General features: G+C 42.3%; 1 protein-coding gene across 1 annotated transcript in view; it reads right to left on the minus strand.

Annotated features, from left to right (window-relative positions):
* The window catches only part of c1h8orf34 (chromosome 1 C8orf34 homolog), an 805,115-nt gene that overhangs the window by 418,784 nt on the left and 371,140 nt on the right, over positions 1-15,191 (minus strand). The window contains exon 7 of the mRNA XM_070884539.1: positions 3,926-4,083. Within this exon, the coding sequence (XP_070740640.1) occupies positions 3,926-4,083 (158 nt within the window). The remainder of the gene's footprint in view (positions 1-3,925; positions 4,084-15,191) is intronic.

Here is a 15,191-nt window from a genome sequence, read left to right on the forward strand (position 1 = left end):
AGAAATTAGGGATGCGTGCAATAAAGGTACAGCAGTTATCATGGGCGACTTTAATCTACATATAGATTGGGCTAACCAAACTGGTAGCAATAAGGTGGTGGAGGATTTCCTGAAGTGTATTAGGGATGGTTTTCTAGACCAATATGTCGAGGAACCAACTAGAGGGCTGGCCATCCAAGACTGGGTGATGTGTAATGAGAAAGGACTAATTAGCAATCTTGTTGTGCGAGGCCCCTTCGGGAAGAGTGATCATAAGGTAGAATTCTTTATTAAGATGGAGAGTGACAAAGTTAATTCAGAGACTAGGGTCCTGAATTTAAGGAAAGGTAACTTCGATGGTATGAGATGTGAATCAGCTTGAATAGACTGGCGAATGATACTTAAAGGGTTGACGGTGGATAGGCAATGGCAAACATTTAAAGATCACATGGATGAACTTCAACAATTGTACATCCCTGTCTGGAGTAAAAACAAAATGGGGAAGGTGGCTCAACCGTGGCTAACAAGGGAAATTAGGGTTAGTGTTAAATCCAAGGAAGAGGCATATAAATTGGCCAGAAAAAGCAGAAAACCTGAGGACTGGAGAACTTTAGATATCAGCAAAGGAGGACAAAGGATTTAATTAGGAGGGGGAAAATAGAGTATGAGAGGAAGCTTGCAGGGAACATAAAAACTGACTGCAAAAGCTTCTATAGATATGTGAAGAGAAAAAGATTCGTGAAGACAATGGTAGGTCCCTTGCAGTCGGAATCAGGTGAATTTATAATGGGGAACAAAGAAATGGCAGACCTATTGAACAAATACTTTTGTTCTGTCTTCACAAAGGAAGACAAATATAATCTTCCGGAAATACTAGGGGACCGATAGTCTAGTGAGAAGGAGGAACTGAAGGAAATCCTTATTAGTCAGGAAATTGTGTTAGGGAAATTGATGGGATTGAAGGCCGATAAATCCCCAGGGCCTGATAGTCTACATCCCAGAGTACTTAAGGAAGTGGCCCTAGATATAGTGGATGCATTGGTGATCCTTTTCCAACAGTCTTTCGACTCTGGATCAGTTCCTATGGACTGGAGGGTAGCTAATGTAACATCACTTTTTAAAAAAGGAGGGAGAGAGAAAATGGGGAATTATAGACCAGTTAGCCTGACATTAATAGTGGGGAAAATGTTTGAATCAATTATTAAAGCTGAAATAGCAGCACATTTGGAAAGCAATGACAGGATCGGTTCAAGTCAGCATGGATTTATGAAAGGGAAATCAAGCTTGACAAATCTTCTAGAATTTTTTGAGGATGTAACTAGTAGAGTGGACAGGGGAGAACCAGTGGATGTGGTGTATTTGGACTTTCAAAAGGATTTTGACAAGGTCCCACACAAGAGATTAGCGTGCAAAATTAAAGCACATGGTATTGGGGGTAATGTATTGACGTAGATAGAGAACTGGTTGGCAGACAGGAAGCAGAGAGTAGGGATAAACGGGTCCTTCTCATAATGGCAGGTGCCACAGGGCTCAGTGCTGGGACTCCAGCTATTTCCAATATACATCAATGATTTAGATGAAGGAATTGAGTGTAATATCGCCAAGTTTGCAGATGACACTTAGCTGGGTGGCGGTGGGAGCTGTGAGGAGCATGCTAAGAGGCTACAGGGTGACTTGGACAGATTAGGTGAGTGGGCAAATGTGTGGCTGATGTAGTATAATGTGGATAAATGTGAGGTTATCCACTTTGGTAGCAAAAACATAAAGGCAGAATATTATCTGAATGGCGGCAGATTAGGAAAAGGGGAGGTGCAATGAGACCTGGATGTCATGTTCATTAGTCATTGAAAGTTGGTATGCAGGTAAAGCAGGCGGTGATGAAGGCAAATAGCATGTTGGCGTTCATAGCTAGGGGATTTGAGTATAGGAGCAGGGAGATCTTAATACAGTTCTACAGAGCCTTGGTGAGACCTCACCTGGAATATTGTGTTCAGTTTTGGTCTCCTAATCTGAGGAAGGACATTCTTGCTATTGAGGGAGTGCAGCGAAGGCTCACCAGACTGATGCCCGGGACGGCGGGAGTGACTCATGAGGAGAGATTGGATCGACTGGGCCTGTATTCACTGGAGTTTAGAAGAATGAGATGTGATCTCATAGAACATATAAAATTCTGATGGGACTGAACAGGTAAGATGCAGGAAGAATGTTCCCGATGTTGGGGAAGTCCAGAACCAGGGGTCACAGTCTAAGCATAAGGGGTAAGCCATTTAGGACTAAGATGAGGAGAAACTTCTTCACTCAGAGAGTTGTTAACCTGTGGAATTCTCTTCCGCAGAGAGTTGTTGATGCCAGTTCATTAGATATATTCAAGAGGGAGTTAGATATGGCCCTGACGGCTAAAGGGATCAAGGGGTATGGAGAGAAAGCAGGAAAGGGGTACTGAGGTGAATGATCAGCCATGATCTTATTGAATGGTTGTGCAGGCTCGAAGGGCCGAATGGCCTACTCCTGCACCTATTTTCTATGTTTCTATGTTTCCTGCCATCTGCCCTCAATCACAGTAACTAGTGCCTCCACTTTATCCTGTAAGAAATTCTTGGCCCTTGCGCAGCGTTGCATCTTGTATTGTAACTGCGATTTTTCCAATGATAATTAAAGTTCTCACACAGCACTCAAAAGTTCTCACACACACAACTGGCTCTTTAAAAATGGCTGATTTCAGACCGGGAGCTGTACTGCGCATGCGCGCCCATAGGAATCACGTCAACAACGTCCTTTTTTTTGCGCATGCACAGAAGGGGCAGCATCGTTTTTTCAGCACACACATTAAGCTCCACCCCCCCCACCCCCCTTCCCCTCCCCTGCCGAGGCTACAGGACAGGCTGCGTGGCGTCAATTTCAAAAAATAAATGGGGAAACTTGGCACATTTATTTTTGGAGCAGTTGTGGCCTAGAAAAACTGGCGTAACTCTGGCAATACGCCAAAAAACAGCTTTGGAGAAAATTGAGCCCGTAGACCCAGGTATTGCAACATAATAAAAGTTTGCAGTAGTATAAATATTGGAGTTCGTATAAACTGGACAATCCGTATCTTTGACTATTATAAGATCCTATACTCTGTAAAACAAATAATAGTTATACCCCTTCATTAGGTAACACAAAATAGTTGTTATCGTGATGAGAGAAGGCTAACTGACATCTTAGCTTCTGCAACAGATCTTGATAAGAGCTTTATTCTTGAAAAATGCTAATTGTAACATGGTCCCTAAAAAGGCATTGTATTTCTGCTTTATAAATTGCTTTAAATGTTTACTGGGGGCGAGGGAAATGCAAGTATATTTCGAACACAAATGCTCATGACTGACTAAATTGTGTTTTAAGCTATAAATTAAATAGAAGGGATATCAGTGTCACATTGAATATTTTACTTATCAACTAGGCAATAACAACCAAATTATATACAAGTAATGAAACATCCAAGATGTTCCTACCATGTTTACACAATGGGTTCAAAAAGATTAAAAAAACAAATAAAAGTTTAAAATATGGGAAAAAATATATCAAACTTAGACATACATACTGCAGATGAAGGATGTCATAGGAGACAATTCAATCTAAAAGCATAAAATCATATCTCATGGCGTGTTATGTCACAGGCTGAACAATACAGCCCATCGAATAAGATGAACTTCAGTATAACATATAAATATGAAATAATCATTAATATATGCACATCTCCTTGACATAGTATGCAGTGTATACATAAATATTTTGGTACTATGCTAAAGAAGTCCACAAGATGCTCAATGTACTTTAAAAAGCATTTACCTCTGCTGTGTTTAGTAAATTAGCTGTAGAAATGTGTTACATTTATGATGTTTATTGGCATTATAACAATAAAATACTGGCAGTTGAAGAATGTGCTGGCAGGCTTGCTAGTGTTTACCTTCCTGGGCTGTGGCCCTCCTCATTTTCATCTTTAATTCTGGGTACTGGAGGTTGCAGCATCTCTGCAGCCAAAGGATCAGCATCAGTTTCCTCACGACCAACCCACTCTCCAACCACTTTGGGTCTGACAAGGGATGAATTATAACCCCGTAGATCCTCAAATAAAAAGATGCAAATGTTATGTGATGGCTTTTTTGATCATTGTACAAAAAAGTAGATTCAAATTTAACAATGAGCAAAGAGATGACCCCAGTAAGAAATGCTACTGCAAATGGCTGCAGAATTCATTTAATCTTCAGCCAGTGAATTCCCTCCTCGACCCCTATGCCTTTTCACCTCTAGCTCTATAATGTCCTCGGAACCATCTCTCTGACCAACAGCGGCAACTGCACAAGCAAGGGCACTGCTCAAAATAAGAGGGGCAGGAAACAGAGTACTGGCTATTATTTTTATTAATCTTTGCAGGGTGCTGCTCTGATTTTCTGGCATCTCTTTGGAGCTGATGCATCTGCAGTTATGGTCTGTTTTCCCTGAATATTAAAATCATCCTCTCCCTGCAACTTGAATGGGCCCCAACATACTGAGCAGCCAATAGCTAGAAGTCTCACCCTACTGCATTTCCTGTGGCAGAGTAGAATGTTGGGTTAGCCACCTTTATAGCATTCTCTTACATTCCAGCAGGTATCAGAAATGACCTGGACAACCACAGGACATGCAATGTACTCTAAGAACATAAAAAATAGGAGCAGGAGAAGGCCATTTGGCCCCTCAAGCCTGCTCTGCCACTTAATAAGATCCGATACAAAATATTTGTTCAAAGTCTCTGCCATTTCCCTGTTCCCCATTAATAATTCCCCAGTCTCATCCTCTAAGGGACCAACGTTTACTTTAACTACCCTCTTCCTTTTAATATACTTGTAGAAGCTCTTACTGTCTGTTTTTATATTTCTTGCTAGTTTACTCTTATAATCCACCTTCTCTCTCTTTATTACTTTTTTAGTCATTCTTTGCTGGTTTTTAAACATTTCCCAATCCTCTGACCTCCCACTAAACTTGGCAACATTGTATGCCATTGTTTTCAATTTGATACCATCCTTTACTTCCTCAGTTAGCCATGGATGGTTCTCCCTTCTCTTAAAATCTTTCCTTCTCACTAGAATATATTTTTGTGGAATATATTTCTGCTCTAACAGTGCATCCAAAACATTTGTAATACGATGACAGCACAAAGCTGCCATATTCCACTGTACTTTGGGTGTATTGACTCCAGAAAGGCCATCCAAGTTGGAAGGTTGCATGTCATTTAACAGCCTATATCACCAACGATGTCTCTGCAAGATCCTGAAAATCCCCTGGGAGGACAGGCGCACCAACATCAGTGTCCTTGCCCAGGCCAACATCCCCAGCATTGAAGCACAGACCATACTCAATCAGCTTCGCTGCGCAGGCCACATAGTTCGCATGCCAGACACGAGACTCCCTAAGCAATTGCTCTATGTGAAACTCTTTCACCGCAAACGAGCCAAAGGTGGGTAGCAGAAACGTTACAAGGACACCCTCAAAGCCTCGCTGGTAAAGTGCAACATCACTACTGACACCTTGGAGTCTCTGGCCGAAGACCGCCTTAGGTGGAGAAAATGCATCCGGGAGGGCGTTGAGCTCTTCGAATCTCAACGCCGCAAGCGTGAAGAGGTCAGGTGTAGGCAGCGGAAGGAGCATGCGGCAAATCAGTCCCACCCCCCCTTCCCCCGATGAATGTCTGTCCCACCTGTGACAGGATATTTGGCTGTCGTATTGGACTGTTCAGCCACCAAAGGACTCGCTTTAGGAATGGAAGCAAGTCTTCCTCGATTCTGAGGGACTGCCTATGATGATGATGATGATGATGACAACAGACTTGAATTCAATGATGGCCATGATGTTACAATGCTGGTACTTATACAATCGCCATGCACAATTGGGAGCTTTGACTCCCTTTGAAACTCAGAGCAGCAGTGTGCATTCAAGAGTACCTTTACAACAAACGACACAGTCCATACACGCCTGAATATGCATAATAGCCGTGTCAGTTTCAGTGGAAGCAAGAGTGATGTGAGTGGCAAGTACAATCCGGTTTTATTAGTACACCTCACTTGGTTTTACATAATTTGCCTCATTTATGGTGCTTAAAAGTACAACAAGGTTATATCCAATCTGAGAAGAGTAATGCTGATAACACCACTACAGCGTTTACTGAGTTGAGATATGTCAAATCTCATTTCACACAGGACCCTTACAGTTAACAGAGAGAAGAAACTTCCACTGATCTCAACTGGATTCAAACCGAGGTATCTAAAGTCAAACATCAATGTATCAAAGTCAATGTAACATCCAGTCCGCACATTTTACTTGTTCAGTCTTCTATTTTTCATCTTTCATTTTTTGATACAGTTGACTAAATTATACAATTGATTTAAGATTTTTTACATATAATGGAGCTCAATTATCCCCAGTGATTTGCAGTTTTTTTGGCCTAAGTTAAAAAATACAAATTTCCCCAATAAATGTGTGCCAGCGTAACTCAGTTAGTTACAATTTTTTTAGGTTAGTATTTTTTTGTGCCATAGGGGGCATAACCTGCCATCTGCGCCAATTCTGGCCATTTTAGCAAGTTTGGCCAGCTCCGATTTATTCCAATTCTTCTTAGCATGTATCCTCTGTGAAAAATCCTTCTGGTGAGTTAAGAAAATTGGTGCAGGTAAGTAAATCAGCACAGCACATGCAGTTCCAGGGCCTGGAAAGCAGCAGCAGCAGCAGCAACAGAGATGAGAGAGAATGGGAGAGGGGGGGAGAGAAGCCTTTCAGGCATAGTTAAGAGCTGGGACCGGGAGGGGGGAAGCCATTCGGCCTGGGATAGGAGCGGGGATCGGGACCGGCAGGCCCTTCGGCCTGGGATGGGAGCGGGGACTGGGATCGGGAGGGGCAGGGGGGAGGGGGAATAGACTTTTGCCATTATATTTTAATAATTTAATGGAGGTAAGTTGCTGCAATGTGTAATGCGCTTGAGCAGGTTGCTGTGAGCTGGCCAGAATGTGATGTATGTTTCACTTTCCAGCCTCAGCCCGCATTGTGTCCCTGGTTACTGTGGCAACCCGATCTTTTTGGCACAGATAAAGGCTCCACCCCCAAAGCTAAACGACAGGCTAGGCGGCGCCAAAATGAAGAATTCAAATGGCGAAACATGGATGATTTTTTTTTGGCGTACTTGGGGCCCCAAAAAAACAGGCGTAACGCTTCAAGTACACCAAAAAACAGCTTTGGGGAAAATTGAGCCCAAAAGCTATAGGCTAAAACTTTTTGTTTATATTGAAGAACTTTTGATTTCTTCATTTTGATAATCAATAGTTTTGAAATTCATGATCATTGTCCTCCAGTTCATACTTTTCTGCACTTTAATTCATATCTGCAATTAATGTTGCATTTTCAAACTGCAACATTTACCAATATAACATACACATTAGGCTGCACCATAGGATACATGGAATACAAAGCCAGGAAATCAACAAGATTACAGTGCAAACACAAAGGCCACTATTTTTTTTCTCCTGGGTGGGAACGCAGCAAAGCGAGCGGCATGTCAGTCCACGATCGGGAGCAACCAGGCTTGGCCGATTCTAGTATCGTGCCAGTTGTAGGCGCTCGGTGGGATCCAGAGGGAATGTTCCTCTGCACTAAGGCAAGTCAATATTTGGGGGGAGGAGGAATTCTGGAGAGGGGGTGGTCCGAGGTTTCTACGTGGGGCCCGGAGCAGCACTCCTGCTCCTTCTGGGCCACAAGGAAACTAAAAATAAATAAATGAATAACCAATCTTTTACTGGGCTTCTTCTGGCTCTGGTTTGGCTGACAGAGAAGCCACCACTGCTCCCCAGCCCAAGCGTCAGGTTAAAATTGCAGATCAGGCCCCAATGGAGATTGACCTGCATCTTTAAAGCAGGTTTCAGGCGAGTGTTCTTGCCCCCAACAATTTAAAATTGCAGCCAGCCAGATCGGGACATTTTAACTGCACCGCACCGGATTTCCACCAGGCGGCAGGATTTAAAACTGAGGCCAAAAAATGTAGTTCCATTATTTTATAATGGAACGCATGAAATAGTTGCTCAATTAATCAACTGGAGCAAAATAAATAAACAATGCTGGTATTAATGCAATGGCAACTGTTTATCAGCTCTCAACAAATATATAAATTGCACTTACTCATAATGGTAAATAAATGAAGTATTCTCATAAATGCACTGCCAGACTAAGAGGCAACCGTGTGTATGAACGGCTGAGTAATCACCTATTCAGGCTACTGAATTGCATCATCATTAGTGTTAAAGTAAGGTTAGAATTGGGGCATTCGTTAGCAAGAAGAGGAGTCAATGGTGGATTTTTGGAGGAGGGGGTTGATGATGAAAAGAGGTGGATACTGTCTGAAGAGAGGGAAACATTTACAGTGTTAGGTAGCATAGGGCAAGGAAATTAAGTTGATGGTTAGAAATCTAGTGGTAATGGAGATAAAGGAGCAGGAGGTAGATACCATTAATGAGATAAGCTTGAATAGGGAATGGAGAGTTTCTCCAAGAACAGATGCAGAAGGAAGTGTGGATGTGAGTGATGAGGGATACTAGAAAGAGGTGGGGGTTCAGGACTAGAGATTAGGGAGAATTGGGGAGAGATCTGTCTTGATGGGCAATGGGGAAAGGGGGGAGGAGACAGTAATGTCAGCTGGCCTCTATTTGCAATGCTCTCCATTTGTCTGGATGAGTACAGTTCCAAAAACACTCAGGAAGCTCGACACAATCCAGGACAAAGCAGCCTGCTTGATTGGTACCCCATCCACCACCGTAAACATTTACTCCCTCCACCACCAGCGCACTGTGGCTGCAGTATGTGCAATGCAGCAACTCGCCAAAGCTTCTTCGACAGCACCTGCCAAACCCATGGCCTCTACCACCTAGCGGGACAAGGGCAGCAGACCCATGGGAACACCACCGTCTCCAAGTTCCCCTCCAAGTCACACACCATCCTGACTTGGAACCATATTGCCGTTCCTTCATCGGCATTGGGTCAAAATCCTCAAGCTCCCTCCCTAACAGCACTGTGGGAGTATCTTCACCACACGGACTGCTGCAATTAAAGACGGCGGCTCCCCACTACCTTCTCAAGGGCAATTAGGGATGGGCAATAAATGCTGGCCTTGCCTGCAATGCCCACATCCCAGGAACGAATATTATAAAAAGAATAGAATAAGCACAGAACCAGAAAAGTAAACCCCCTTTAAAAATCACTCTTAATCATCACAATAGACCTGTTTCTCATCTGGACATTTGATTAACTCCAGTTTATAAAGGGAGTGTCACCATCAAGACCTTTCAAAGCCCTTTCTAATAATCGCTATTTCTGCTGATTTTCTGTATAGCTTTGTGTAATAGTAAGTGTTGATGGTATAACTGGGAGAGCAGACGAGCCCAACACCAGCACATAGGAAACCCAAGGCATGTATTGGAACATGGGAAATGTTGGAACTTGGAGAAGAGGCAGGGCGATTGATGGGAAATTAAGGATTGCTTTGCATTAGTTTATGAGGCAAATGAACTAGCTTGGTGTTTAAATTATTATTTCCTTACGTCTAGAATGGTCATTAGTTTTAAGGTCTCCATTAGCTGTTTGTCGGAAGCTAAAAACAAAGATAAGGGGATCCTATGCCTAGTCTCTGACTAATTAGGTTGGGCTAAGCACAATGGCGCACCCACATCATAATCCATAGACAGTGTGTGCATAAGCTTGTTAGCAACAGTTAACTAAACAAAAACATTGACCTAGAAATTCGGTACATTTGCACTTCCCATTAGCGTCCCCGGGGAGCACTAACGGGGCACCATCGACTTTTCGCCTGGCCGCGGCAGCACTAAATTCTGCGAGAGTTTAGCAGCAGTAACCTGTAACGTTCCGCTCCACTGTGCCGGCAATGACAACGTCATCACTGTGCACAGCACCCCATTAGTGCCCCGGACCCTAAATTGGGTATCACCCCCTGAAGCTGCACCGGGCGATGTAAGCTTGCGCTTCAGGGGACGTGAACCGGGCAGCAGGCCGCTCGCGGGGCGATAGTTAAAGGGGAGGTGCAGTGCTTTAAACAAAAATAGTGCTCGAGTGCTGGGCTGTTGGCACAGTCCAGGTAGGCCCATTTTTATAATGCAGAGTTTGCAGCTCGGGCCCTTCCCTTAATTAAATAAATCCCTCTCAAGTGGCAGTGCTATGCAGCCCAATGCGTAGTGCTGCACTCCGCTCTCGATGTGTCTGCCCGCGCTAGTGCTCCAGAAAGGAAGTGGAGAGCATTAGTTTGTATCGGGGGAGAAGGGGGGGCTATCCCCAATTTCCCACGAGAGGCGAGACGTCTGTGCCTGCCGCAAAGTCACACGCCTCGCGAGTGTTACTGGCCCCCAAATGGGACGTAACAGAATATTTCCCCCATTATATCTCGACCTTAAAAAACTTGCCAATGAAGATCTTTTTCGATAGTTGCCTGGAAAATCAGATTGGACACACATCTGCAAACGGTACAATAAGTAAGATTCCCTTGGTCACACAGAAAAACAGGCCAATTAAGAGTTGGGAGCAGATGAGATAAGGGACATGTTACATGCCATGAAGCTTAGTCGTTGGGCTAGGCTGGCTGTAATGGAAATATACTGGAGCAGAGAGGCCATGTTAAGTCAGGCGACAGAAGGAATACAATCAAGAGAAAAGTGGCAGATTCGAGTTCACGACAGGCACAGAATTATATAAAATCAGACATTTTGTGTTTTAAAGCTTAGTACAATGTTAGGATGCATGCTTACATCTATTGTACTCTGTGAATCTAATCCTCTCGTAAATTGCTTTGCATGTTGAAGGAAGAAATAAAAGTATTGAACCTGAAGGAACAACTGTTTTTATTACTACTCAAGTAAAGAGACAATGTGCATCTCTTTACCAACTTCATTTACTTCAGCATAGGCATGTAAAAAGGCATTCTGATCAAAGCTCATCCCTCTAATAACCCTAAAGTTAGGATATTCTACTTTGGCAGATCCTGCTTGCATTCCCCTGACTTTCCCATTACTGATCCCAGTGAATTTTTCTCTGGGGTGAGACCAAGTTAAATATTTCTGGCAGGTGCCTAGCTGGATTCATGCCTGAGCGAGGAATCTGTCTTGAGGGAGAGGAAATGGCTGCTGCACACCTTGGACACCTGCAGCAACAGAGGGGCAGCTAAATCAGATTTTGAACTTGTAAAAAAAAATCTTTACATCTTGCAGGTTCTGTGAGTGCTATCAATTGCATTCCTGAGGAGGATCTCTTGAAATGTACGCTCCCACCTGCTATCAACATCCTTTATGCTTATGCATTGTTATTACGGTAATGACAGAAAAGTCGACTTATGATGCTGTCCGATCATTGCTGGCCACTTTGAATTCATCCATCCATATTTGGGCAGTATTATCCAAAGGTTGCCTTCACTTCTAATGGAAAATGCTAGATGTGATGATGATTAATGGAAGCTCTCCTGATTTTCCACCACTGCCCATTAAAAACAACAGCAGTTCAAGAACAAAGTACAAGAGCGAAAAAGTAATAATAAATATGTACAAAATACTGCTTAGGCCACAGTTAGAATACTGTATGCAGTTTTGGATTCCCTATTATAGAAAGGGCATAAAAGCTATAGAGAGTGTACCACATAGATTCACAAGAATATCACTGAGAGTTCCACTATTTATCTTCTCAGTAACTTCCTCAAAGAAGTCATAGAAAATTGGCAGGTAGGATTTTTTCGTTTTGTTATTCAACCCAGACGTATGGGAAGACGTCTCTTCAGGTTATAAAGGTTCTAAGTGAAATCAGTTTGGACAGTCGCAACACAGTTCTTAGTGAACACAGACTCAATGTATAAAAATAGTATTTTACTCATGACCCTAACAGGCAGAAGGGATTTAGGAACATAGGAACACGCCCATGAGCCTATTCTGCCACTCAATTAAATTATGGCTTATCTGTATCTGAACTCTATTTATCTGCCTTCTTGAGATAAAGACTAACATTCCATTATCATTTTAATATTTTTATGTAACTGTCATAGAATCATAGAAACATTATGAAATAGAAGGAGGCCATTCGGCCCATCATGTCCATGCCGATGTTCATGTACATTGATTTCTGTACATGGACCCCTAAATCTCTTTGCTCCTCCACAGTTCCTAGCTTCTCACCATTTAGAAAATGCTCTGATCTATCTTTATTAGGTCCAAAGTGGATGACCTCACACTTTCCCACACTGAACTCCATCTGTCACAGTTCTGCCCACCCATTTAATCCATTTTTACCATATTGATTTATATTATCAGTCTGGGCTGGACTTGAAGGGGATGACCCAACCTGACAAAGCTAAAAACAAGCTATAATTAATTTTAACAACCTTTTCATTTTCGTATCTAAATTAAAATATGTTTGGCATTCACTATGCTTGAACAAAGACTGACTGGGTGGAGTCACTGAACTCAGCAGAGAGGAAATTGAATATCTGAGCATGTATCTGAGCATTATCCCAGGGCAGTTCAATGATTGGTATTTCATAAGCATATGTTAATTCAGCACCTTTGATAGAGTTGAATTAGCATGCACATATAAAATGTCAAAAGCACTGAAACATCCTGGCTTAATGATTATATATTCATCTCCCCCCACCCTCTTTCCAGTCAGCCTTTGGTATTCATTGTGATCAAAGCAAATATATTTCAAATTGGACAAGAAAATTACAATTTTAAAATTAATTTTAATTTGTTTAACTGATTTTTGAAAACTATATTATTAAAGTATTGATAGTACTGTCAATTAGATTGCACAACTACTGCAAAAACACCCAGAAACATACAACTGCTATTAACCTAAACACAGAAGAAGCTTTATGGGTGACTTTTTAAAGCTTATCAAGATGATGGATTTTAGTGCAGACAATGCCATCCTATTCCAGCTTTTAATGTGTGCATCAAATTCTCGAAGGTCAGGTATAGCCCACTAGATACAGAGTAAAGTTTCCTGTACTCTGCCCCAACACACTATCCTAAACCCAACCTCAGAAGAGCAACCCTTCCTGCAGCTTAAAATCATAGAACAGCACAGGAGGCCATTCGGCCCATCGAGTCTGTGCCGGTTCTATCGAAGATCAATCCAGTTAGTCCCATCCATCCGCTCCTTCCCCATTGCCCTGTATTTTTTTCTCCTTGAAGTATTTATCCAATTCCCTATTACTACCCTATCAGGTAGTGCATTCCAAATTGTAACAACTCATTGTGTAAAAGTTTTTTCTTATGTCCCCTCTGATTCTTTTGTCAATGATCTTAAATCGATACCCTCTTGTATTGACCGTTCAGCCATTGGAAACAGTTTCTCTTTATTTACTCTGTCTAAATCCTTCGTGATTTTAAACACCTCTATCAAGTCTCCTCTTAGCCTTCTCTGCTCCAAAGAGAACAACCTCAGCTTCTCAAGTCTATCCACATAACTGTAATCCCTCATCCCTGGACCCATTCTAGTAAAAAATCTCTTCTGCACGCTCTCCAAAGCCTTCTCATCCTTCCTAAAGTGTGATGCCGAAAATTGGACACAATACTCTAGTTGACCGAACTAGTGTTTTATGTAGGTTAAGCATAACTTTCTGGTTTTTGTATCCCATGCCTCTATTTAAAAAGCCCAGGATTTCATATGCTTTATTAACTGCTTTGTTGATCTGCCTGCCACCTTCAAAGATTTGTTCACAAACATCCCCAGGTCCCTTTCTTCTTGCACCTGCTTTAAACTGGCAAATGATACTTAAAGGGTTGACGGTGGATAGGCAATGGCAGACATTTATAGATTATATGGATGAACTTCAACAATTGTACATCCCTGTCTGGAGTAAAAATAAAACGGGGAAGGTAGCTCAACCGTGGCAAACAAGGGAAATTAGGGATAGTGTTAAATCCAAGGAAGAGGCATATAAACTGGCCAGAAAAAGCAGAAAACCTGAGGACTGGGAGAAATTTATAATTCAGCAGAGGAGGACAAAGGGTCTAATTAGGAGGGGGAAAATAGAGTACGAGAGGAAGTTTGCAGGGAACATAAAAACAGACTGCAAAAGCTTCAATAGATATGTGAAGAGAAAAAGATTAGTGAAAACCAACATAGGTTCTTTGCAGTCAGAATCAGGTGAAATTATAATGGGGAACAAGGAAATGGCAGACCAATTGAACAAATACATTGGATCTGTCTTCACTAAGGAAGACACAAATAACCTTCTGGAAATACTAGGGGTTCGAGGGTCTAGCGAAAAAGAGGAACTGAAGGAAATCCTTATTAGTCAGGAATTTGTGTTAGGGAAATTGATGGGATTGAAGGCCAATAAATCCCCAGGGCCTGATAGGCTGCATCCCAGTGTACTTAAGGAAGTGGTCCCAGAAATAGTGGATGCATTGGTGATCATTTTCCAACATTCTATAGACTCTGGATCAGTTCCTGTGGACTGGAGGGTTGCTAATGTAACACCACTTTTTAAAAAAGAAGGGAGAGAGAAAACAGGAAATTAAAGACCGGTTAGCCTGACATCAATAGTGGGGAAAATGTTGGAATTAATTATTAAAGATGAAATAGCAACACATTTGGAAAGCAGTGACAGGATCGGTCCAAATCAGCATGGATTTATGAAAGGGAAATCATGCTTGACAAATCTTCTCGAATTTTTTGAGGATGTAACTAGTAGAGTGGACAAGGGAGAACCAGTGGATGTGGTGTATTTGGATTTTCAAAAGGCTTTTGACAAGGTCCTACACAAGAAATTAGGATGCAAAATTAAAGCACATGGTATGGGGATAATGTATTGACGTGGATAGAGAACTGGTTGGCAGACAGGAAGCAGGGGGTCGGAATAAACAGGTCCTTTTCAGAATGGCAGGCAGTGACCAGTGGGGTGCCGCAGGGTTCAGTGCTGGGACCCCAGCAATTTACAATATACATCAATGATTTAGATGAAGGATTTGAGTGTAATATCGCCAAGTTTGTAGATGACACTAAGCTGGGTGGCGGTGTGAGCTGTGAAGAGGATGCTAAGAGGCTGCAGGATGACTTGGACAGGTTAGCTGAGTGGGAAAATGCATGGCAGATGCAGTATAACATGGATAAATGTGAGGTTATCCACTTTGGTAGTAAAAACAGGAACACGGAATATT

The sequence above is a fragment of the Pristiophorus japonicus genome, chromosome 1, assembly GCF_044704955.1.
Source record: "Pristiophorus japonicus isolate sPriJap1 chromosome 1, sPriJap1.hap1, whole genome shotgun sequence".
NCBI lineage: Eukaryota > Metazoa > Chordata > Chondrichthyes > Pristiophoridae > Pristiophorus > Pristiophorus japonicus.